This window comes from Nycticebus coucang, chromosome 7 (genome assembly GCF_027406575.1).
Source record: "Nycticebus coucang isolate mNycCou1 chromosome 7, mNycCou1.pri, whole genome shotgun sequence".
Classification (NCBI taxonomy): Eukaryota; Metazoa; Chordata; class Mammalia; order Primates; family Lorisidae; genus Nycticebus; species Nycticebus coucang.
The window spans coordinates 100,645,398-100,670,054 of NC_069786.1; the positions used below are offsets into that span (position 1 = coordinate 100,645,398).

At 38.5% G+C, this 24,657-nt stretch overlaps 1 protein-coding gene and 1 non-coding gene across 9 annotated transcripts in view; both read left to right on the forward strand.

Annotated features, from left to right (window-relative positions):
• NBEAL1 (neurobeachin like 1) overlaps nt 1-13,679 on the forward strand; it is a 226,669-nt gene extending 212,990 nt beyond the window's left edge. For 5 of the 8 annotated variants that reach the window (XM_053596934.1, XM_053596937.1, XM_053596935.1 and 2 more), the window contains 2 exons: nt 1,469-1,617; nt 5,689-5,984. In XM_053596934.1, the coding sequence (XP_053452909.1) occupies nt 1,469-1,617; nt 5,689-5,965 (426 nt within the window). In that variant the 3' untranslated portion in view covers nt 5,966-5,984. Of the gene's footprint in view, nt 1-1,468; nt 1,618-5,688; nt 5,985-11,240 lie in introns of those variants that run through there. The other 3 variants (XM_053596936.1, XM_053596938.1, XM_053596939.1) reach the window with 2 other exon arrangements.
• Nucleotides 13,680-17,866: 4,187 nt separating this feature from the next.
• LOC128590956 (U6 spliceosomal RNA) lies at nt 17,867-17,974 on the forward strand. The gene has a single exon (XR_008381415.1). It is a non-coding gene; the product is annotated as a U6 spliceosomal RNA (small nuclear RNA).
• Nucleotides 17,975-24,657: the final 6,683 nt, after the last annotated feature.

The window sequence follows — 24,657 nt, forward strand, 5'->3', positions numbered from 1 at the left end:
GAGAAAAACCTAATAATAGGGACAGAAGCACTAGTAAAAATGAAGTTTTTATTATTAAAGAAAGTAACAATGGAATATTATATTCAAACTAGAATAATGAAGAAAGAAAAGAAAAGTAAAAAAAGAAAAATCTAGAGAGAACATGTTGAAATAAAATAAAAAAAAAATAACAAAAAACCAGGGCGGCGCCTGTGGCTCAGTGAGTAGGGTGCCAGCCCCATATGCCGAGGGTGGCGGGTTCAAACCCAGCCCCGGCCAAATTGCAACAAAAAATAAAATAGCCGGGCATTGTGGCGGGTGCCTGTGGTCCCAGCTGCTCAGGAGGCTGAGGCAAGAGAATCACCTAAGCCCAGGAGTTGGAGGTTGCTGTGAGCTGTGTGATACCACGGCAGTCTACCAGGGCAACAAAGTGAGACTCTGTCTCTACAAAAAAAAAAAAAAACCAAAGCAGTATATGTATCTTGCTGAATATTGTCTGGGCAACAGGTGATCTTCTGGGGTATGAGATGTATGAGATAGAGACTGGAGGCCTCTACTGATTTCTCCAACCCCGCAGGGTTAAGGGCCTAAATCTCTCCTCAGCCCACTTAAAAGACACTTTAAACCGCAGAAGCTTTCCCAGGAAAGCACTTGTCACTGGGATCTCTAGTTTATCTAGTACGCCAAAACTGGTCTCCCTGTATGCCCCGGAGGGCTGAGACTGCAAGGCAGCCTTGCTATTGCCAAACACTGAAATATCTGCTCTTCCCCAGCATCTCAGTTCCAGCCTGTGGCACTGCTCAGTCACTAGATCACTCGCCCAAGGTCTCCCAACCCGAGCCTCGCTCTGCTACCCTGAGAAAAGAGCCTGCCGAGGCAGTTCTCCCACAATGGGCACTCATGGCCCACAGCTGAACAATATTAGCTCTGTTCTGGCTCAGCGGCTCAGTCTAGGACCTTAGACAACATTTAAAGTCATATGCACTCTCACCCAAGTTCTCCCAAGGTAGTTCAACCAAGTGCTCATGTCCAGAAAATCAAAGGTGCTGCTGTTGTAATTACAGTTGTGGCAGCCAAGGCCTCAGACTGAACAAACACAACCACTTGCCAGTTCTCCACTGCTTTTTTCCTCCTCCTGAGGGCCGGAAGTCTCTTGCTGACTTCCTGTGTTCCCAAAGGGATGTTTCCATGCAGAGCCCAGCGCCAGAGATGCCTGGAGTCTTCTCTCCCCAATCTTACTGCGCCTGGTTGCAGAGAAGCTGTTACTTAGCTGCCATCTTGTTCCCTCAGCTGAGATTTCTTGTTTAGTAGTTACTTGGCACCCTGATTTCAAATCACTTTAATTTTGTCTATGTACTTTAAATGTAATCACATTTTTATCCCAAAACTTTAAACCAAATTATAATTCTGTTACAGTCATAGTTTTAACTGACAATATGAAAACTCTGTTTTTATTTGAGATTCTTAAATTTTCATCAATTCTTTGCAGGATAAGAATGCATTACATCTGTTTTCTGTAAATGGCAAGTATCTACGATCTCAAGTCCTAAAGGAACAAGTATCAGATATATGTGTAGTTGGAGAACACATTGTCACAGGCAGCTTACAAGGATTCTTGTCTATAAGAGATCTCCACAGGTAAATAATTTATTGAAGGATCACTTTTAAAAAGATGGCAGTGAGCCAGGCTCGGGGGCTCACGCCTGTAATCCCAACACTTGGGAGGCTGACGTACGTGGATTTCCTGAGCTCACAGGTTCAAGACTAGCCTGGACAAGAGCAAGACCCCATCTCTAAAACGTGGCATTGTGGCAGGCACTTGTAGTCCCAGCTACTCGGGAGGCTGAGGCAAGAGAATCGCTTAAGCCCAAGAGTTGAAAGCTGTGAGCAGTGACACCATCGCACTCTACAGAGGGCAACAAAGTGAGACTCTGTCTCAACAAAAACAACAAAAAAACGAGGGTGGCGCCTGTGGCTCAGTGAGTAGGGCGCCGGCCCCATATACTGAGGTAGCGGGTTCAAACTCGGCCTCGGCCAAACTGCATCCAAAAAATAGCCGGGCATTGTGGCGGGCGCCTGTAGTCCCAGCTTCTCGGGAGGCTGAGGCAAGAGAATCAGGTAAGCCCAAAAGCTTGGAGGTTGCTTTGAGCCGTGTGACATCATGGCACTCTACCGAGGGCAGTAAAGTGAGACTCTTTCTCTACAAAAAAAAAAAAAAAAACTAAACTAAAAAATGACAGTGCTGGGCGGCGCCTGTGGCGCAGTGAGTAGGGTGCTGGCCCCATATGCTGAGGGTGGCGGGTTCGGACCCAGCCCCGGCCAAACTGCAACAGAAAAATAGCCGGGCGTTGTGGCGGGCGCCTGTAGTCCCAGCTGCTCGGGAGGCTGAGGCAAGAGAATTGCGTAAGCCCAAGAGTTAGAGGTTGCTGTGAGCCGTGTGACGCCACGGCACTCTACCGAGGGCAGTACAGTGAAACTCTGTCTCTACAAAAAAAAATAAATAAAAAATAAAAAAAGAAAATGACAGTGCTTCTAGTCTAGAGTGGAAATAAAGAAATCTAAGATTTATAATCTTCTGTTGTGTCATTTATTATAAAAAATTCTTCTTTTGGCTCAGCGCCTGTAGCTCAGCTGCTGGGGTGCCAGCCATATACACCGGAGCTGACAGGTTCAAATCCAGCCTTCCAAAAACAATGACAACTAGAACCAAAAAATAGCCGGGTGTTGTGGCAGGTTCTTGTAGCCCCAGCTACTTGGGAGGCTGAGGCAAGAGAGTTGCTTAAGCCTAAGAGTTTGAGGTTGCTGTGAGCTGTGATGCTACAGCACTCTTCACAGGGTGACATAGACTTTGTCTCAACAAAAAAAAGAAAAAAAATTCTTCTTTTGGCAGCTATAAAAAATGCGGGAGCTAAAGTCGTTCTGGATTAGTAAATAAAGTATATATATGTTTAAAAATATATAGAAGAAACCGATGAGCAATCCACCTGCCCCTGCTCCCTGCTCCTTAAAAAAAAAAGGAAAGAAGGGCGGCACCTGTGGCTCAAAGGTGTAGGGTGCCGGCCCCATATGCTGGAGGTGATGGGTTCAACCCAGCTCCAGCCAAAAACTGCAAAAAAAAAAAAAAAGAAAGAAAGAAAGAAAAATATGTAGAAAATTTTATTATATATATATATAAAGCCACAATTAAAACAATTATTAAATATGTAGAGCCAGAAAAAATTTTTTGTAGTGTCAAGCTATAAAAGTTGAAGTTTGAAGTTTGTCCAAATGATGGCTAGAACTTTTTAAAAACCAAGTTTTTTAACTATAACAAAACAAACTAAAATGTTTTTAGGGGCTTGGTACCTGTAGTTCAGTGAGTAGGGCGCCAGCCACATTCCCCGAAGCTAGTGGGTTCGAGCCCAGCCCAGGCCTGCTAAACAACAATAACAATTGCAACCAAAAAATAGATGGGTGTTGTGCCAGGCACCTGTAGTCCCAGTTACTTGGGAGGCTGAGGCAAGAGAATCACTTAATCCCAAGAATTTGAGGTTGCTGTGAACTATGATGCCATGGTACTCTACTGAGGGTGACATAAACTCTGTCTCAGAAATAAATAAATAAATAAATAAATAAATAAATAAATTGTTTTTAGGGACAACATATTTGTCTATGTATGTGCATATGGGTATATAAAATTGATACGGGAATCCTTTTTTTTTTTAATTTTTTTTTTTAGAGACAGAGTCTTACTTTGTCACCCTCAGTAGAGTGCTGTGGCATCACAGCTCAAAGCAACCTCCAGCTTGGGCTTAGGTGATTCTGTTGCCTCAGCCTCCTGAGTAGCTGGGACTACTGGCGCCCACCACAACGCCCAGCTTTTTTTGTTGTTGTTGCAGTTTGGCTGGGGCCGGGTTTGAACCCACCACCCTCGGTATATAGGGCCAGCACCCTACTCACTGAGCCATAGGCGCCGCCCAGTAGGGGAATCTTTTATTGTTTAATCAGGTGAAAGAGAGGAATGAGTTTGGTGTTTTTCATGTGTACATAAATACATGAACCTTAATTACATAAGGCACTGTTACTCCCTGTGTGTTCAAAATACATTTATTATATTTATTTATACTCTCTAAACTATCTTGAGTTCCCCAGAGAACTTTTTTGTTTTTGTTTTAGAGACAGAGTTTGATACTAGCACCCAGAATAGGATCATAGCTCACTGTAACCTCAAACTCTTGGGCTGAAGTGATCCTTCTGCCTCAGCCTTCTCAGTAGCGAGGTCCACTACTACACCTGGCTAATTTTTACATTTTTTGTAGTAATGGGGTCTCACTATGTTGCTTAGTCTAGTCTTGAACTCCTGGCCCATAGCCAACCTCCTACCTCAGCCTCCCAAAGCACTGGTATTACAGGCATAAGCCACTGCACCCAGCCTTCCTTCTTATTTTGTATTTTCCTTATTTTTGTCATTCTTTGTCCAGTGGTAGAGCATTGAGTATTCTAGTCCTATCAGGGTACTGTTAGGAGAATATCAAATTAGAAAAATTAATGGGGCTGGGAGTGATGGCTAACACCTGTAATCCTGGGAGACCAATGCAGGTGGATTGCTTGAGCCAGGAGTTGGAGACCAGCCTGAGCAAGAGAAAGAGCCCATCTTTAAAAAATAGCCAGGCATTGTGGTGGGTGCCTGTAGTCCCAGCTACTTGAGAGGGTGAGGCAAGGATCACTTGAGCCTAAGAGTTGGAAATTGGTGTGAGTTAGGATGCCACATCACTCTACCAAGGGTGACAAAGTGAGACTCTGTCTCAAAAAAAAAAGGGGGGGTATACAGTCAGGACAAGGGTAGAACAAATACCCATTGATAATCCAAAGCCCAGAGAATGGTGACTAGTGCAAGATCTTTATTTCCAACTGTTTTAGGAAGGACATGAAGTAGAAGAAGGTAGTTAATATCTACATGGAATCCTGCCTAAACTGTTTTGTTTTTTTTTTTTTCGTTATTTTGTCTTTCACATTTGCTGCCATCTTACCAGCATCTCTCCATAAAGGGAATATATAGGCTATTTGCCTCACATAAATAATGAATGTAAATAATGTGAGGTGAAAATATGTAACAATAGAGTGGGTTGGAAAATAGGAGAAAGAGATTAAGAGTCTCTAGAGAGAGAGGAAATTTTTTTTTTTCCAGACAGAGTCTCACTGTGTTGCCCAGGCTGGAGTGCCATGGCTTCAGTCTAGCTCACAGCAACCTCAAACTCCTGGGCTCAAGCAATCCTCCTGTTTTAGCCTTCTGAGTAGTTGGGACTATAAGCACCCGCCACAACTCCTATCTAATTTTTCTGTTTAGTAGAGACAGGGTCTCACCCTTGCTAAGGCTGGTCTCCAACTCAAAGGTCAAATGATCCTTCCACCTCTGCCTCCCAAGTATGAGCCACTGTACCCAGCCAGAAATAATTTTTATATATGAGGTTGATGGTTGCTTTATTAATATTTTGTTTAAATATGGTTAGAAGAAAGTTAGATATTGAAAATAGAGAAAAGATGTATTAAGTATTTTTTGTAATGCTGTAAATGTGAGCCCTTGTGTGAGTCTCTTAGACTTTCTGAACCTAAGTTCCCACATCTGTAAGACTAGAATGCAAAACTATATGATCTTTTTTTTCCAGGTATAGTTTTGTGAATTTATTGTATATCCATGTAATTATGTCTATATATTTTTTTCTCTTCTAGTTTGAATCTCAGCATCAGTCCATTAGCCATGCGATTGCCTATCCACTGTGTTTCTGTAACCAAAGAATACAGCCATATTCTTGTAGGTTTAGAAGACGGCAAATTGATTGTAGTGGGTGTTGGCAAGCCAGCTGAGGTAAAACCTAACATCAGTAATTTCATTTCTCGTACTTTTGGGGATTCCTTTGGTTTTCCTTTGTTCCAACTGAATCAGAAGTCTCCATTATGGATAAATAAGTTAAAAAACAGATTTGATTTTTCAAAGGACAGTAAATGAAAAGAGGATAAAGCTATTACTTAAGAGTGATGTTTATATTATGATATAATTGAAAGTACACATTTGGCAGTTTTTGTCTTACTACTGTATATGAATAAGGAAGTTCTTTTCTTCCAAATCTAGATTTAAGACCACTCCTTGGATTTTCAATAGAAAAAGCCCTTACAAAGAAATGAAATATAGACTCAATAAAACTAGTTACTCTAACAAATACCCAACGGGACTACATATCAGTTGTCCTTTTGCACAAGTATCATTTTTTACTTTGAACCACAACTATCCACATATAACGTGCTTATTCTCTTTTTTTTTTTTTGGCCGGGGCTGGGTTTGAACCCGCCACCTCCGGCATATAACGTGCTTATTCTCAATTAGTTTCCTATGATAACTATAAATTTACTTGCTAATGGTTTATCAGTTACCAAATGTTAAGATACTATAAATCTAACTCTTGTTTCTAGGAAAAAATTAGTGGCTGTACTCCAAGTAATTTAGTGATTCTTATAAATAATTTTATTGCATAGATTTAAATTAAGCATTTTAAGTTTTTTGAGTCACTATTGGTCTTTTCTGAGAAGCCTAACCATATGGCATCTGTAGGGTTATTTTAAAGGAAGAAATTACTATCACGCTGTTAGTGGTTATAATAAACCTATTACAGATTATAGGAACCCTTTTTGTTTTATAAATATGTATTTTAAGATTTCTTTATTACTTATACACATGCCTTTTTCAGGACATTTTTATAAAAAATAGGTCTCATTGAGATGCCTGCAACGGGTGGCGCCTGTGGCTCAGTCGGTAAGGTGCCGGCCCCATATACCGAGGGTGGTGGGTTCAAACCCAGCCCCGGCCAAACTGCAACCAAAAAAAAAAAAAAAAAAAAAATAGCCGGACGTTGTGGCGGGCGCCTGTAGTCCCAGCTACTCTGGAGGCTGAGGCAAGAGAATCGCTTAAGCCCAGGAGTTGGAGGTTGCTGTGAGCTGTGTGAGGCCACGGCACTCTACCGAGGGTGATAAAGTTAGACTCTGTCTCTACAAAAAAAAAAAAAAGATGCCTGCAACATTTAGTTTAAAATCTAACAGTTTCCCGGGGTGGTGCCTGTGGCTCAAAGGGTAGGGCGCCAGCCCTATATGCCAGAGGTTGTGGGTTCAAATCCAGCCCTGGCCAAAAAAAAAAATCTAACAGTTTCCCAAACATTGTCAGCAACTCTGTGTCTTAGCATTGTACTTATATTTAAAACATTTTAAGCACATTACATTCAACAGTGAGGTTCTTGATTAATGAATTTCCTAAATAATCTGTCCTCTGCTAATATGATCACACAACAAATCTCAAACTTTATTCTTTTGAGTGTGTTTCACTTTCTTTGGTTTAAATGCCTTTTAAATTTGCATGCTTTCCTCTCACATTATGTAAGTTTGTCAATTTCTGATTTTACTTACTTTTTAAAAATGAAATGACCATTATATTTCTATCACTCCCTAGAATTGAAGGAAAAAATAAACAATACCTGCATTTGTTTTCTTTTAAAAATTGATAGGGAAAAACACTTAAGCAGCTTCATTGTATAGACCTAAATTATTACTTTGTAGTATATACCAATTAAGTTTGGTTATAGGCCCACCCTGAAAGAGTTGTGTGGTCTATACCACGTAGAATCTGAATTGTATATACAGTAGAACCTCTGTAAGTTGACCACCCAAGGGTCTATAACAAACAGTTCAATATACAGAGATGATCAACATAAGGAACTAGGCATACTGTACTGATACGTAAATGTGGTGCATGTCTAGTGTATGAAAACTAGGTCAACTTAAGGAGGTCATCAACTGTGGAAGTTCTACTGTAGTGTATATATGTATTGTGTGAATGGGAATTGTTAATAAAAGTTGTTTTTGGAGGGAATTTTGGGTTTTTTTGTTTTGTTTTTGTGACAGAACTCTATGTAGGGTAAAGTGCCTTGGCATCATAGCTCACAGCAACCTGAAACTCTTGGGTTCAAACAATCATCTTGCCTCAGCCACCCTAGTAGCTGGGATTACAGGCTCCTGCCACAACGCTCAGCTAATTTTTTTTTTTTTTGGTAGAGATAGGGTCTCACTCTTGCTCAGGCTGGTCTTGAGCTCTTGAGCTCAATCAATCCACCCACCTCGGCCTCCCAGAGTGCTAGAATTAATAGGCGTAAGCCACCACACCCAGCCAATATGAATATTTTTTATTTATATCTTCAGAGGTATTGGCCAAGTTATGAATCTTCTTTAGTAGATTTAATACTTAGAATCATGCATAATTAAAATATAATTCATTCTGGGCGGCACCTGTGATTCAGTTGGTAAGGCGCCGGCCCCATATACCAAGGGTTCAAACCCGGCACCGGCCAAACTGCAACCAAAAAATAGCCGGGCGTTGTGGCGGGTGCCTGTAGTCCTAGCTACTGGGAGGCTGAGGCAAGAGAATCGCTTAAGCCCAGGAGTTGGAGGTTGCTGTGAGCTGTGTGATGCCACGGCACTCTACTGAGGGCCATAAAGTGAGACTGTCTCTACAAAAAAAAATATGTATATATAATTCATTCTAGAAATATGGTAGTGTAAAATATGTGATAATCAGCTATGAAAGACTTCTATTTCATGAACTGTTTTTATGTAAAACATTAATATCTTAATTAGTATATATGTTTTTAAATCATGTATCACTTTTATATATTATTCTGTCAGTGCAAAATTCATATTTATTTACCTTTTTTTTTTCTTTTTGGAGACAGAGTCTTACTCTGTTGCCCAAGCTAGAATGCTGTGGCGTCAGTGGCGTCATAGCTCACAGGAACCTCAAACTCCTGGGCTCAAGCGATTCTCTTGCCTCAGCCTACTGACTAGTGGGACTACAGGCGTCTGCCATAATGGCCAACTCCTTTTAGAGATGGATTCTTGCTTTTGCTCAGGCTCGTCTCAAACTTGTAATAAAGCTCAGGCAATTCACACACTTCCACCTCCCAGAGTGTTAAGATTACAGGTGTGAACCACTGCACCTCGCCTGAAATTCATATTTATAAATCAGATGGCAAGGCAGTAATAGGAAATATCTATTTCAGAAGACATATCTGGAAATGAAAATGCCAAAGCCACTAATATTCTTTGTACGATGCTTATCTTTTATCACACAATAAATGTACCCTATAAAAATGACCATTAAAAAAAGATAGCAGGCCAGGCATAGTGACTGACACCTGTAATCCTAGCACTCTGGGTGGCTGAGGTGGGTGGATTGCTTGAGCTCAGGAGTTTGAGACCAGCCTGAGCAAAAGTGAGACCCTGTCTCTACTATAAAGAAAAAACTAGCCAGGCATTATAGGGAGCGCCTATAGTCCTAACTACTCCAGAGACTGAGGCAGGAGGATTGTTCAAGCCCATAAATTATGAGGTTGCCATGAGCTATGACGCACTCTACCTGGGTCAACAGAGACTGTGTCTCACAAATAAAAAAAACAAACACAAAAATAGCAGAGGAATTACCATTAAAAAGTAGATTGCACTTGGGAAAGTAATTACAACAAAGCATATGGGTTTTTTTCTTTGTTTTATTTAAGGCAGGATCTTGCTCTGTTTCCTGGGCTAGAGTGCAGTGGCATCATTATAGCTCACTAGAATCTCATACTCTTGGGCTTGAGTGATCCTCCTGCCTCAGCCTCTTGAGTAGCAGGGACTAGAGTTCTGTACCACCACTTCCAGCTAATTTTTTCTGTTTGTTTATAGAGATGAGATCTGGCTATGTTCTTAAATCTAGTCTTAAACTCATGACCTCAAATGATCCTCCTGCCTTGGCCTACCAAAATCCTAGGATTACAGGCATTAGCCACCATGCTTGGCCTACATACAGGGTTTTTTTTTCCTCACCTACATGTATAAGCACTTTTAAATGACATTTATTCACTGATTGAGTTAATATTTATTAATAATTATTATGTACTGGGAAGAGCTGTATGTGGTAACAAATTTAATGGTGAACAAAATATGATTCTTACCTTCAAAGGGCTTATGGTATTCTTGTTTTCTAAATTACTTTTACCATTCTGTTGTTAAGTATTATTTTTTGAAAGTCATATACAAATATTTTTACATGAGGGTGGGCAGAGTGGCTCATACCTATAATCCTAGCACTCTGGGAGGCCAAGGTAGACGGATTGCTTGAGCTCAGAAGTTCAAGAACAGCCTAAGCAAGAGTGAGAACCCGTCTCTACTAAAAATAGAAAAACCAGCTGAAGGTGGTGCTGCAGGCCTGTAGTCCCAACTACTAGGAGGCTGAGGCAAAAGCATTGCTTGAGTCTAGGAGTTTGAGGTTGCTGTGAGCTATGACACTACAGCACTCTAGGTTGGGCCACCAATGTGAGACTGTCTCAAAAACATTATTTTTAATTACTTTATTTTCATCAAAACATTATTTTGGGCTCGGCTCGTGTAGCACAGTGGTTATGACACCAGCCACATGCATCTAGGCTGGTGGGTTCCAACCCGGCCTGGGCCAGACTAAACAACAATGACAGCTGCAACAAAAAATGGCCAGGCGTTGTAGCAGGCACCTGTACTCCCAGTTACTTGGGAGGCTGAGGCAAGAGAATCACTTGAGCTGAAGAGTTTGAGGTTGCTGTGAGCTGTGACGCCATGGCACTCTATGAGGACGACAAAGTGAGACTCTTTCTAAAAAAAAAAAACATTATTTTGCTTTGTTCTTATTTTTATACTACATAGTTCACATTAATAATACTGCAAATACAAAGAAAGAAAACCCCAAACCTGTATCTTGTTATCTGTATTGTAGTTTATATATGTGTGTGTGTGTGTATTTTTTTTTTTTTTTGCAGTTTTTGGCCAGGGCTGAGTTTGAACCCGCCACCTCCGGCATATGGGGCCGGTGCCCTACTCCTTTGAGCCACAGGCGCTGCCCTATACACACACATTTAGAAACTTATTTTAATGAAGTGAAACATTTGATAATATGTTAAAAAAGGAAAATGGTAATTTTTATATAACTGGGATATTTAATTTTTAAACTTATTAAGTATCATATTTGGATATGACTTATCATTGGCATCCTTTCTCAAATGATAAGACATAATAAATGTTGAAGTCTTCATTATAAATCAATAATCTTCAAAATGTTAATGATTCTGCTAACAACTTTCTAATGCACTCTACAAAATCAGTGTCTTATTTATCAATTTCATTTATTCTTTTTTTTTTTCTTAACATTCTTTATTTCTCTGGATTACTTTAAACAGATGCGTTCAGGTCAGCTTTCTCGAAAATTGTGGGGATCTAGCAAGCGGCTCAGCCAGATTTCAGCTGGAGAAACTGAATATAATACTCAGGATTCCAAGTGATTGTTACTTCCATCTTCTGTCATGGATAACTGAAACTTGATTTATTGCTTTGTCATTTTGGCCATCTCTCTCAGCTCTCCAAATTGTTGTAACACTTTTATTTCTGAAAATCATTTAGAGATTACAACAATTTGGTATGGTATATATATAGAGAGGCAAATATAGTGTATTACTATCCACTTAAAATTTCTGCTTGGCATTAATGAATCCATTCTTTTTTTTTTTTTTTTTTGTGGTTTTTGGCTGGGGCTGGGTTTGAACCCGCCACCTCTGGCATATGGGACTGGCGCCCTACTCCTTGAGCCACAGGCACTGCCCAATGAATCCATTCTTATTAAATAATTATTGGTCTCTACAATGTCTTTGAAAAAATACATTTGATTAGATTTATTTATTGACCCATTCACATCATTAAATCTATATATCTATCAAAACTTTCAATATAGAGGGCGGCGCCTGTGGCTCAGTGAGTAGGGCGCCGGCCCCGGCCAAACTGCAACAACAACAAAAAAAAATAGCCAGGCGTTGTGGCGGGCGCCTATAGTCCCAGCTGCTCGGGAGGCTGAGGCAGGAGAATCACGTAAGCCCGAGAGTTAGAGGTTGCTGTGAGCCTTGTGACGCCACGGCACTCTACCTGAGGGCGGTACAGTGAGACTCTGTCTCTACAAAATAGAAAAAAAAAAAAACAAAACTTTCAATATAGGAAAGTAGGTTGAATTTATTTACTATTCTAAATGGCAAAATTTAAGATATTTTTAATAAAAGTATAAAAAGTGGGACAGTTGAGAGACATGGCTTTTAATGCATTCTTTAGTTAATCATTTTTCTACTGACCACCACATAAAAAATATATTCATTTATTTATGAAACTCCTGATTGGAGGTAATATTTTAAAGGTATCTATTTTATACTTGAAGTTTCAAAACTTAATAAAAGTTCCAGGTTTGCATAGCAAGATTAAAATAAGAATATTGAAACTGGTACATTGGCTCATTCCACTACTACTTAGCATGTTACTAATGAGAATTTACTGAGATGTAAATTATCTTTAATAAAAGTTGAATAGGAATAAGAGAAATTAGAGATACATTTTCCAGATGTATTTCATTATAATTAAGCTAAAATGCTGATTGTGATTTTGACAGTTAAGTCCTCCAAGTAGCATTTCCAGCACAGTTTACATTGGCAAAGTTCAAAATTTCTTGGCTTTTTCATTATTAAGCAAATACTATGTTTTTCTCTGTTAATTAGAAGAGTTAGCAATAATAACCAAATATATGAGTTTTAAATTTTTACTTAGGATATCTGTGTGATTGATGAATGCATTGAAAATATAAGCATAACTTAAAGTAATCATGTAAGAAAGCACATTTCTATTTTATGTTATGGATAACTTCTAGAATTATAGCTAATTTTATTATACATAATTAAACATTGTATTATGCTTTATTATTCAAGATTTTAAAGTAAAAGGCTGATTGGTATAATTAGCAATTCAAAGAGATTGTTAAAATAGTATCTTTATAAGATTATCTTTTGTGTTAGGTCAGGGAGCTTTTACATCTACCAGTGTTATAAGATTCCATGGGTTTGGGGTATCTGGAAATCCTCTGAAATTGTGTAACAATTTTCTATGTTAAATGCATTTTCAGGAAAGAACAGTTTCTTGGCTTTCTTACAGGGGTCTGTGACCCAAAAGAAAGAAAAATGAGTTTTTATCCTATGAACTTCTTGGAATAATAGTATTGTTTTTATTCCACAAATCACATTCACTTACATCCAATTGTCTCCTCAATTGAATGTTGGAGAAATTTTCTCTTTGTAGTTTCTCTCTCCTGTTGGCTATAATTATCTACTGCCTTTTTGTTATCCCATGAATGAGTACAAATTTTTTAAGAAATGAAAGAATCTGTTTATAGAAACTTATAAATAGATTTGTTAGGACTATTAAAAATCTGTAGAAGAATTTTCTTTTCAACACATTTAATCTGTTTTATTTAGGAAAAATTTGCTATGTAAATAACTCTGAAATGAAATAATCCTGACACTGATATAGCAGGTATGAAGGCTTTCTTTTCTGAGGATCTTAAGAATTTGTGTTGAAAAAAGTCTTGCTGGGCTCAGGCTTATCTCTGGAAGCCCAAGGCGGGTGAATTGCCTCAGCTTACAGGTTTGAAACCAGCCTGAGAAGGTGCCAGACCCCATCTCCAAAAAATAAAGGAGCGTTTCTGAGACAAGATAATCACTTGAGCCCAAGAATGTGAGGTTGCTGTGAATTATGCTATGGCATTCAGAGTGACAAACTGAGACTATGCCACAAAAAAAAAAGTTTCAAAACAAATCAATAGAGAAAATTATGACTTGTGAATGAGATAACACCTACTTTTTCTTTTTTCTTTTTATTTGGACTTCCAGTGCAGTGCTCCACCCACGGTGCCACCATGGTCATCTTATTTTTTATCTTTATTTATTTTAGTTTATGTTATTTTAGAGACAGAGTCTTACTTACTATGTCACACTCGGTAGAGTGCTGTGTTGTCAGCAGCTCACAGCAACCTCAGACTCTTAGGCTAAAGGGATTCTCTCTCTGCCTTAGCCTTCTAAGTAGCTGGGACTACAGGCGCCCACCACAATGCCTGGCTATTTTTTTGTTTAGCTGACCAGGGCTGGATTTGAATTCACCAGCCCCGGAGCATGTGGCCGGCACCCTAACCACAGAGCTATGGGCGCCCAGCCTCCTGTCTTTATTTTTAATATTAAGAATATTGGATTTGGAAATTAATTTGGGTGCTTATGAGTTATAAAAAACTTAGCTAATCAGATAAAAAAAATTAAATTTGTGGTGTTTTATTGTGCTGCTTTTTACATGAAGTGAACAAGTAATATTCATTTTGTAGCATAAATAAGTTTTGTGCACAGAATAATAGACTGATACTACTTGTTAATAGTTGTGGAATTATTCCTTATATTCATTTTTCTAAGAAGTAAAAACCAAAATTGTGGAATTTTGAGAAAAATCAAGAATACAAGCCACAATGAGAGACGAATAGCACTTAAATTTTTTATTTTAAAATACAAAATAAGCAAATATAGTAGAACTGTTAGCTGAGTAATGTCTATTACTCACTTAAATAGTATAGCCCACTGCATTAAAAAAATCACTAAATAAAATCATTGGAAATATGTACTTTGGGGGATTCTGACGTATTTAGATGTTATCTATAGAAATTTTTCCTATATTTTATAATGGGAGAAATTATCAGTGTCATTAGACATTTTAGTTGGTAGATCGGATATCTCAGCTTGGCTGTTACTAAGTCTGTTATCTTTGCAGAACTTTTCATCTGCTTTTGCTTCTTGATGGTAGCAATGATGGAAATAAAAATTTCAGCATCCTAGTGATAGAGATTTATACTAAAATAATTCCTTTATTTTTGGAAAGCGAGATCAAGAATGAAAACATAGCTATACACTTAGAGAATAAAGAAGCTTTATAAATTTTTTTTACAGCTTTATCTAATCAGTATTCTGTCATTACTTAGATAAAATTAGAGGAGAAAAAGAAAAAGAAATAAGGGAAGGACGATCAGGAAGGTGTGTAAAAATGAAGGTTGGCCGGTTGGTTTATTGTTTAGCTGTGACACTCATGTCAGTTATAAAGAAGTTTCCATCTATGAATTTTCCTTACATGACAGTGCAGTGCATCCTTTTATAGGAAAAAACAATGCCAAGTATTCATTTTGTTATTACTATGGACCATCAGTGAAGTTTCCTTCTTTACTCCAGTTAGGGAATATCAAAATTATTCTTCAGAATACTAGTATTGAAAATCAATTTTATGCTTCTGAAGGAAATAAGTGTGCCCTCAGAATTAGAATTTAGATTTGAAGATTGACTCTTAGCCTAAGACATTTTATATTTTGCTTCAGTAGGAATAGACAGAAAAAATTGTTAAGTTGGGTACCATGTTTTTATTTAATAATGATAGAGACATGGCCTGTAAGGATATTTTACATTGTTATTAATAAGGAAATCTTTTAATTAAACTTAAAGAAGTTAGATCCTTTTACATATTCATATTTATAAAATATGTAGCATTGTGTTTACCACCTTTCCAATGAAAATATCAAGGGCTTAGATGATTTACATATAATTATTAAATATTAATAATATGTATATGTAATATCATGGGGTTGTATAAAGATTGGTTTCTTAAACTATATTACTGTCTTCCATAAATAGGATTTTATTCACTTTTTTATTTTTTTGAAATAGAATCCTATTCAGTCACTCTGGGGTTGAATGTCATGGCATCATAGCTCACAGAAATCTCAAACTCTTCATCTAAAGTGATCTGCTTGCCTCAGTCTATCCTCTTGCTTCAGCCTCCTGGGTAGCTGGGAATATAGGCGCCAGCCACAACCTGGCTAATTTTTCTATTTTTAGTAGAGATGGGGTCTCACTCTTGCTCAGGCTGGTCTTGACCTCCTGAGCTCAAACAGTCCACCTGCCTTAGCTTCCCAGAGTGCTAGGGTTATAGGCATGAGCCACTGTGTCTGGCCAGGCCCTTGGGTCTTAGTGGAGATTGCAGATCAGACTTGTTCATGGAGTTTTATAAGTACACAGATGTCTAGGCATTACTTTAGACTTTCTGTATCTCTCTCTTTTTTTTTTTTTTTCTTTGAGACAACTCCTCACTCTGTCACCTGAGATTAGCATACCATGGTGTCATCATAGCTCACTGCAACCTCAAACTCTTGGGTTTAAGTGATCCTCTTGCCTTAGCCTCTCTAGTAGCCGAGTGAGATGTGGCTATTTCTGAATCTCTTGATATTCTCAGTATTCAAACAATTATGTCTCAGAATTATTGTATACCTTAAAATATTTTCAGTATAGAAAATATGTCCATTTATTTTTATATACCAGATCTAATATTCATAGGCTTATTTGAAAATGAGAGACATTTTATCTAAAATTTGCTTGGAATGATTTTGTCCTATTTGTTTTAATGCCACAGAAACGACCAGTTTCCTTTTGCTTGCATTATTCTTATCATGAACTGTCTTCAGATGTTTCACATTTGAAAATTATAAGTAATATTTACCTCCAGAAATGTGTGTGTTTGCTAATATCATAGTTGTTCCTGGTGACTATCAGTGAATGGTTTGCACACTTGAATTAGCTAACATTTTAAAAGAACAGAAAGCATGAGTGACAGTTGCTAAATTTAAAACATAATTAGATCTCGTGTAGCTTTAAACTTTGTAATCAACAGAAGTTTCAGTTATGAGGAGGACGATCACTTGAACCCAGGAGTTTGAGACCAGCCTAGACAACGTGAGAAGACCTCATCTCAAAAAACAAACAAACAAACAAAAAAAGGCACTGGATAAATTCTCTAGATACTACTCCTGATGATTTTTGAAAGTATAGTCTCTTTATGGAAATAATCTTTAATTTTTCATAGATATAACAGGGGATAAAACATTAATATTTAAGATATTTAGGCATTAACTGGAAATGATTCAATTTTCTGTTAAAAAATACAACACTATCTTAGAAGACAGGAATTGCGTGATTTCCTTCAGGATAAGAACCTTTGTAAAAATGCCTATATTATCACATACTTTTCTGTTAAATTATAGTAATTCATTACACACATCTCCTTAGGTGATGTTTCACTGACATTTGTCACGTGGGTGATTTCTACACACATTGGAATTTGGACCTATAAAAGTTAATGGTAAAGTCATTTAGTGATGAAGTAAAAGGACACATTCAACAGTATTTACTTTTATCTTAATTCCCATAATCTTATGACCTGAAAATTCAGGAGGAAGAGATCATGTATAAAGTCACTAATTTGGGCCAGGCATGGTGGCTCACACCTGTAACCCTAGTACTTCTGAAGGCCCAGGCAGGAAGATTGTTTGAGCGTAGGAGTTCAAGACCAGCCTGAACAAGAGCAAGGCCCCATCTCTACAAAAAATAGAAAAATTAGCTGTAATCCCAGCTACTTGAGAGACTAAAACAGGATCACTTAAGCCCAGGAATTTGAGGTTACAGTGTATGATACTACTGTACTCTAGCCCAGTTGACAGAGCAAGATCCTGTCTCAAAAATAAAAAGAAAAGTCACAAATTCAACATTTTTTTGTACAATTTTCACGTTGCCTTGGTGGAAACTTATGTTTTGCAAATATAACCATACTAACAACACAGTTTTGTCATTTAAAAAAAAATACCCATTGGGCAGCGCCTGTGGCTCAGTCGGTAAGGCGCCTGCCCCATATACCGAGGGTGGCGGGTTCAAACCCGGCCCCGGCTGAACTGCAACCAAAAGATAGCTGGGCGTTGTGGCGGGCACCTGTAGTCCCAGCTACTCGGGAGGCTGAGGCAAGAGAATCACGTAAGCCCAGGAGTTGGAGGTTGCTGTGAGCTGTGTGATGCCATGGCACTCTACCAAGGGCCATAAAGTGAGACTCTGTCTCTACCAAAAAAAAAAAAAAAAAATACCCATTTATAGTGCTCGCTTCGGCAGCACATATACTAAAATTGGAACCGATACAGAGAAGATTAGCATGGCCCCTGTGCAGGGATGACACGCAAATTCGTGAAGCGTTCCATATTTTTATGTGAAACTTAGTAAATGTAGAATATAAATGTCTTAACACAGTAACTAAGAAAATGCCAGGAAGGATATGTTAACCAGTGTGATGAAAATATGTCAAATGGTCTATAAAACCAGTATATGGTGCCCCATGATCGCATTAATATACACAGCTATGATTTAATAATAATAAAAAAATACCCATTTATTTTCAAAGTTGATAATTTGGGTGTTTCCAGTTACAAGATGGCTGTCTACTTATTTATTTACAACTATTTTTGAGTGTGCAAAATGATTAGCTGCTTATAATGTTATTATATTATAATATAGCATTGTGAGACTAAGAAAAATTAAGATCTAGGTGAGATTGAAAAAATTACATTTTCATGATTAAAATATAAACTTTTTATTTGTTTTATTTATTTATTTATTTTTTAAAAGATAGAGTCTCACTTTATTGCCCTTGGTAGAGTGCCATGGCATCATCACACAGGTCACAGCAACCTCCAACTCCTGGGCTTAGGCGATTCTTCTGCCTCAGCCTCCCAAGTAGCTGGGACTAAAGGTGCCCACCACAATGCCAGCTATTTTTGTTGTTGTTGTTGTTGTTGTTGCAATTGGCTGGGCTGGGTTTGAACCCGACACCCTCGGTGTATGGGGCTGGCACCCTATCCACTGAGCCACAGGCACCGCCCTGAAATATAAACTTTTAAAAAAGTCTCATTTCCCCTTTCTTACTACTGCACTTGACTAGTCTTTAGAAAGTCCTACTTCAATTGGATCTTTTAAAATTTTATTTTGATTTTATATATATATATATATATATTGTTTTTTTGTTTTTGGAAACAGTCTCACTTGGTCACCCTCAGTAGAGTACCTTAGCTTCATAGTTCACAGCAACCTCCAACTCTTGGGCTCTAGTGATCCTTTGCCTCAGCCTCCCAAGTAGTTGATACTACAGGAACCTACCACAATGCCAGGCTATTTTTAGAGACAGGGTCTCACTGTAGCTCAGGCTGGTCTCCAACCTGTGAGCTCAGGATAATCTACCCACCTAGGCCTCCCAGAGTGCTAGGATTACAGGTATGAGTCACTGTGCCAGGCCTCAATTTTGATAATATATTTTAACCTAAGATAGCAGTTCTCAACCTGTGGGTTGCCACCCACAGGAACTGTATTAAAGGGCCGCGGCATTAGGAAGGTTGAGAACCACTGACCTAAGATATACCGATACTAGTGGCTCTCTAATAGTGTACTAGTCACCACTGAAATGCTATTTTTGATGTTCTTTCTTGTGGTATTATCACCCACTATATAAGCAATGTGTTCTACAATTTAGTGAACTCAACTTACACATTCAAAAATGCTATTCTTGCATTTTGAAAGAAAAAATTATTTGCCTGTTATAGACATTATTTTGCTCTTCAGAATGATAAAATTATATTAATAACAATTTAAGAAGTCATTCTGAGGCATGTTACAGTAGGTTTTACTATTAAAAATCTTTTACATTTTGGACTGTTTTTATTCTGCATTTTACTACTCTCAACGAGTGATTGGGAGTAATATTCATAAATATGATTACCAAACATTTTTTGTGGCTAACTGCTTATTTTATACTTAGCTTGAGGTATGAAAACTATGTGGCTGGTCAGTTCTACTTAGAAACTGTTAATAGGTATGGATTTCCTTACCCCAACTGTTGTTTTTTTTAGACTTGGAGCAAAAGGTTTAGTAAAAAGTAATCAGATATCTATCCATACAGCAATTTCATTGCTACAGAAGTGAATCCATTAAGACAGAAAAAATACCAAATTTATTTTATTCATCTCTTTTGTCAGTTTTTCTAGAACTCAGATTAAATAGGACCATTTGAGTGTTAGACAGGGTGACAGTGACTTGAGTGCACATATACGCACATAGCCAACTCAGATGGGAGACAGCTGAAAATTCAGAATGACTCACTGAAAAAAAATTCTTGGAAATTGTGCTGCTACTTAAATATTGAAGGATTTCAAAAAGTTATGTATTTATTTTTAAATGTTTCTTCTCAGTTACTGTACTGGAATTGACCGTGAAAAAGAATATGAAATAAGCCTTATTTATATATAATTATTGAGTCCAAACTGTGACTCAGTGGATTATTTGTATGCCCCCCACCAAGAGATTTTAAAATTGAGCAAGTTTTAGACTTATAAGATATATAAATAATTTTGATTAGTTTTCTCACTGTAATTAAGTTACTGTTAGTTTGGTGCAATACCTTCTTTCCGTCCTTATCCTTTTAAAATTAACTATGTAAGATGTATGTGTTGTTTCATTATGTTAAATGCTGTTTTTAAAAATTCAACATGTGTATATCAGCTGTCTGATTTGTTTCAGTAAAGCATGATTGAAGATAATTGAAAATTTTGCACTTTTTTAGTCCCTTGGAAATTTGTATTCTAACACTTTTTAAGTGTTCCTTTTGTACATAATAAAATAGCTTTGTATATGAAAATGGTTTTGAATCAAATAAAATAATTGTTGCTTTCTTCACTTGATGTGTAATTCTCAATTCTTAGAGTCTGATTAAAACTTAGTCTTCATTATTTTGGCAATGGTGGGACCACACCTATGGTGTGTACTGCAAGGGTGCGTGTCAAATCTATTAAGTGTAGAATATAAATGTCTTAACACAATAAGTACATGAGGTGAAGGCTATGTTAACCAGTTTGATGTAAGCATTCCAAATTGTATATAAAATTAGCACATTGTACCCCATAAATTCATTAACGTATACAGTTACGATTTAATTTTTAAAAGTTTAATAAGTGAAAAAAATTATTTTAGCAAACGAGATTAGGTACAGTATTTGTTTAGCACAAAATTGCTATTTTATATGAACGGTTTTGTCTGAGTTATATGTGCACAAGATAAATATCATGTCAATTGGCCAGTTTTGTCATATATAAAAACAGATATATAGGCTCAGCACCTGTAGCTCAGTGGCTAGGGTGCCAGCCACATACATCGAAGCTGTTGGGTTCAAACTCAGCCTGGGCCTGTCAAACAACAACAGGTACAACCAAAAAAAAGAAAAGAAAAAAAAAATAGTCGGGCATTGTGGCTGACTCCTGTAGTCCCATCTACTTGGGAGGCTGAAGCAAGAGAATCACTTAAGCCCGAGAGTTTGAGGTTGCTGTGAGCTGTGATGCCACAGCACTCTACCCAGGGCAACATAGTGAGACTGTGTCTCAAAAAAGAAAAGAAAAGAATAAAACAGCGCCAGCCCCATATACCAACGGTGGTGGGTTCAAACCCAGCCCCGCCCAAACTGCAACATAAAATAGCTGGGCGTTGTGGTGGGCGCCTGTAGTCCCAGCTACTTGGGAGGCTGAGGCAAGAGAATCGCCTAAGCCCAGAAGCTGGAGGTTGCTGTGAGCTGTGTGACGCCATAGCACTCTACTGAGGGCGATAAAGGAGACTCTATCTCTAAAAATAATAAGAATAAAACAGATATATAGCCTTTTGCTTTAAAGCCACCTCAAAACATTGTTACATTTTCTTGTCTTAGTGAATTATGTGCCATAAATCTCCATTTGTAGTTAACCAAATAATAGGCTGGTTTTTTGTTTGTTTTTTGAGACAGCTGTCGACCTGGGTAGAATGCTATGGCATCACAGCTCATGGCAACCTCAAACTCTTGGGCTTAAGTGATTCTCTTGCCTCCCAAGTAGCTGAGACTAAAGGCATGCAGCTCAATGCCCAGATATTTTTTGTTGTTGCGGTTATTATTTTAGCTGGCCCAGACTGGGTTTGAACCTGCCAGCCTCAGTGTATGTGGCCGGCACACCATTAGGTTGTTTTGTTTTGTTTTTTAGCTTTCTTTCATAACTAAAATTCTTTGTTAATCATCTTTGGACAGTCTAAATGTTGATCTAAAATAAATAAATATTGACCTAATACTTCTGTTTTTGTTAAAGCTAGTAGAACTTAATCCATAATAAGACAATTTAAACTCTTCCAGATTCTTGAACTTTTGTCCCTATGAACTCTTTTTTTTTTTGACACTGTCTTACTCTTTCCCAGGCTAGAGTGCCATGGCATCAGCCCAGCTCACAGCAACTTCAAGCAATCTTCCTGCCTCAGCCTCCTAAATAATTGGGACTACAGGCAGTCGCTACAACACTGCTAATTGGAGATAGGGTCTTTGTTTTGTGAAGGCTGGTCTTGAACTCCTGAACTCAAGGGATCCTCCTGCCTCAGCCTCCCAGACTGCTAAGATTATAGGCATGAGCCCCTGATCAGCCCCTACCATTTTCTCTATATTTTCTTTTCCTTAAACAGATACCTACGAATTTTTAGGTAGGGGTAAGGAAGAAAGGGAGCAGATAATTTTTCTAGGGGTGTCCATTGAGAGGCAGATGATGTAGGAGATACTTTGGCTACTAAGAAGAACAAATTGACCAGGGGGTTCTCAAGGAAGAACAGATGACTTGTCAAGAGGGTCCCCAAGTACTGACCAAATGTTTGGTCTACAATACTGTGTCTCTAAGGACTGCCCAACCAAAAAGAAGCTGAGAAACCACCAAGTGGAGATATTATGAAGACTTCAATAGAGGGTCTTTGGAGCATTTGCACAGTTGAGGTAATAGTGTCCCTAAAAAACCTACCCTCATTAACATAGTAAAAATCCCACCACTGCCGTGACATTTTACAAATACCATGGCAACCCTGGATAATTGCCTTACAAGGTAGAAAGGATTCCCAATTCCAGGAATTCTCCTCCCCTTTGCAAGAAAACCTTGAGTATCCCACCCTACCCTCCACTTAGGGAATCAGCAAAAAAGGAGAAATCTTTTTAAAGTCAGGGTCTCTAGGGCCAAGTGTGGTGGTTCACGCCTATTATCCCAGCACTTGGAAGGCCAAGGCAGTGGATTTCCTAAGCTCACGAGTTGGAGACCCCCTCTCTAAAAAATAGCTGGGCGTTGTGGCAGGCGCCTGTAGTCCCTGCTACTCGGGAGACTGAGGCAAGAGGATCACTTGAATCCAAGAGTTTGAGGTTGCTATGAGGTTACATGCACTCTACCCAGGGGGTCAAAGTGAGACTGTCTCAAAAGAAAAAAACCTCAGTTTCTTCCACTCCAGGAAGCTGACCAATTCCTTCTTTGGAATTCCAGTACTACACTTCAATAAAACTTTGGCATTTTGCCTGTTTGCACATGCTTGCTCTGCTTATTTACTCTGTCCACTCCACTCAGTACCAGGAACTATTCTTCAAGAACCAAACACCTGGGAACAAAGAGAAACAGAATCCATTCCCATATATGCTTTCCAGGTTCCCTCTGATAGAAATTAGGTCTTATTGCTCCTTTGATGCATAAGTCAGGGTTCTTTCTGCCCCATGTCTCAGGCATTGTGTGCAGAGAATTTTAAAACAGCAATAGAACCACTAAATGTCTCCTTTTTATTATCACCAAGTGCCAGCAACAGTAAATAGGGTCAGTGATAAATTACTCCATCTTGTTGTGTTCTGTCATCTGCTTCCTTTCCCTTGAAACCCCACTGTTCTCTAGTAACTGAACTGGCTATCTTCCTGGGCTGTAATAGGTTTAACTGCCTTTATTGGCCTGGAGATAATGAGGGGAAAATGGGAATTCTTCAGGATAATGGGCACTAACTTCCCATGTAACTGACTAAAAAGTTTCTGAAGGACCTTTATGTGAGGGAACTTAGTTTCCTCAGATAGGGAGACAAACCCACTTCCATTAGCAGGGGAGTTTTAGAGAGCACTTGGAGGTTCAGCTTTGTCTTTCTCTGACCAAGCGTCCTCATCTTAGAATCGTATTACTTCTTAAACATTCCCGATTTAGAATAAGAGACTTCGTAAGGTTGTGCTTTTTAACTGGCATTGTAAGTCTCCAATCTGCAGTCGGGTATATCTGCCCTTTGGCTGCACAAGATAAGGGATTCTTTTGAGACTATCATGAAAGCCTCTGGTTCTTCTTCTGCACTACCTCACGTTGGGAGTTCAAGGCTTAAAAACACTTATTTCCTTTCATAAACTCTATAATGCAGCCAGAAATAGCAATATACATCACAATCTTTTTGTAATTCCTATAGTTACCATCAATAGTCATTTGACTACCTAAAATTTGTTCCCTACCCTACTGCCATTTCATCTCATGCCACCACTGGTGATAGTTTAATAATTTTGCTGCTGCACACCACAGAGTAACAAGGATAGATGTCATCATGACATGATCAAATGTGTTCAGCCTGGTCCCAGAATTCCATCTTTTGCGGGGCAGGGCAGAGTCTTGCCCTGTCACACCAGCTAGAGTGCAATGGCATCATCATAGCTCACTGTAACCTCCAACTCCTGGACTCAAGCGATCCTCCTGCCTCAGCCTCCTGAGTAGCTGGACACAGACTGCCTCAAAACTACTTCCGCAACCAACATGGTCAAGGGGTTTTCATGGAGGTGAAAATGTATGAGGGTAGTGAACATATCATTTTGTGTTTGGGATGAATGTAGAGCACACAAGCACATAGTACATACATCCCATGAACAAAAAATGGTGGATAAGATCTTCCCAAGGGCGGGGGGGTTAGTATCATAAGCTAGGGGTTAATATTGGTCATTCTTTCAGCCTGTGTGTAGGCACAGTGGGTATTTGGGCACAATCTGTGGTGATGTATTGCTTATCTTGTTTTTTCCAGA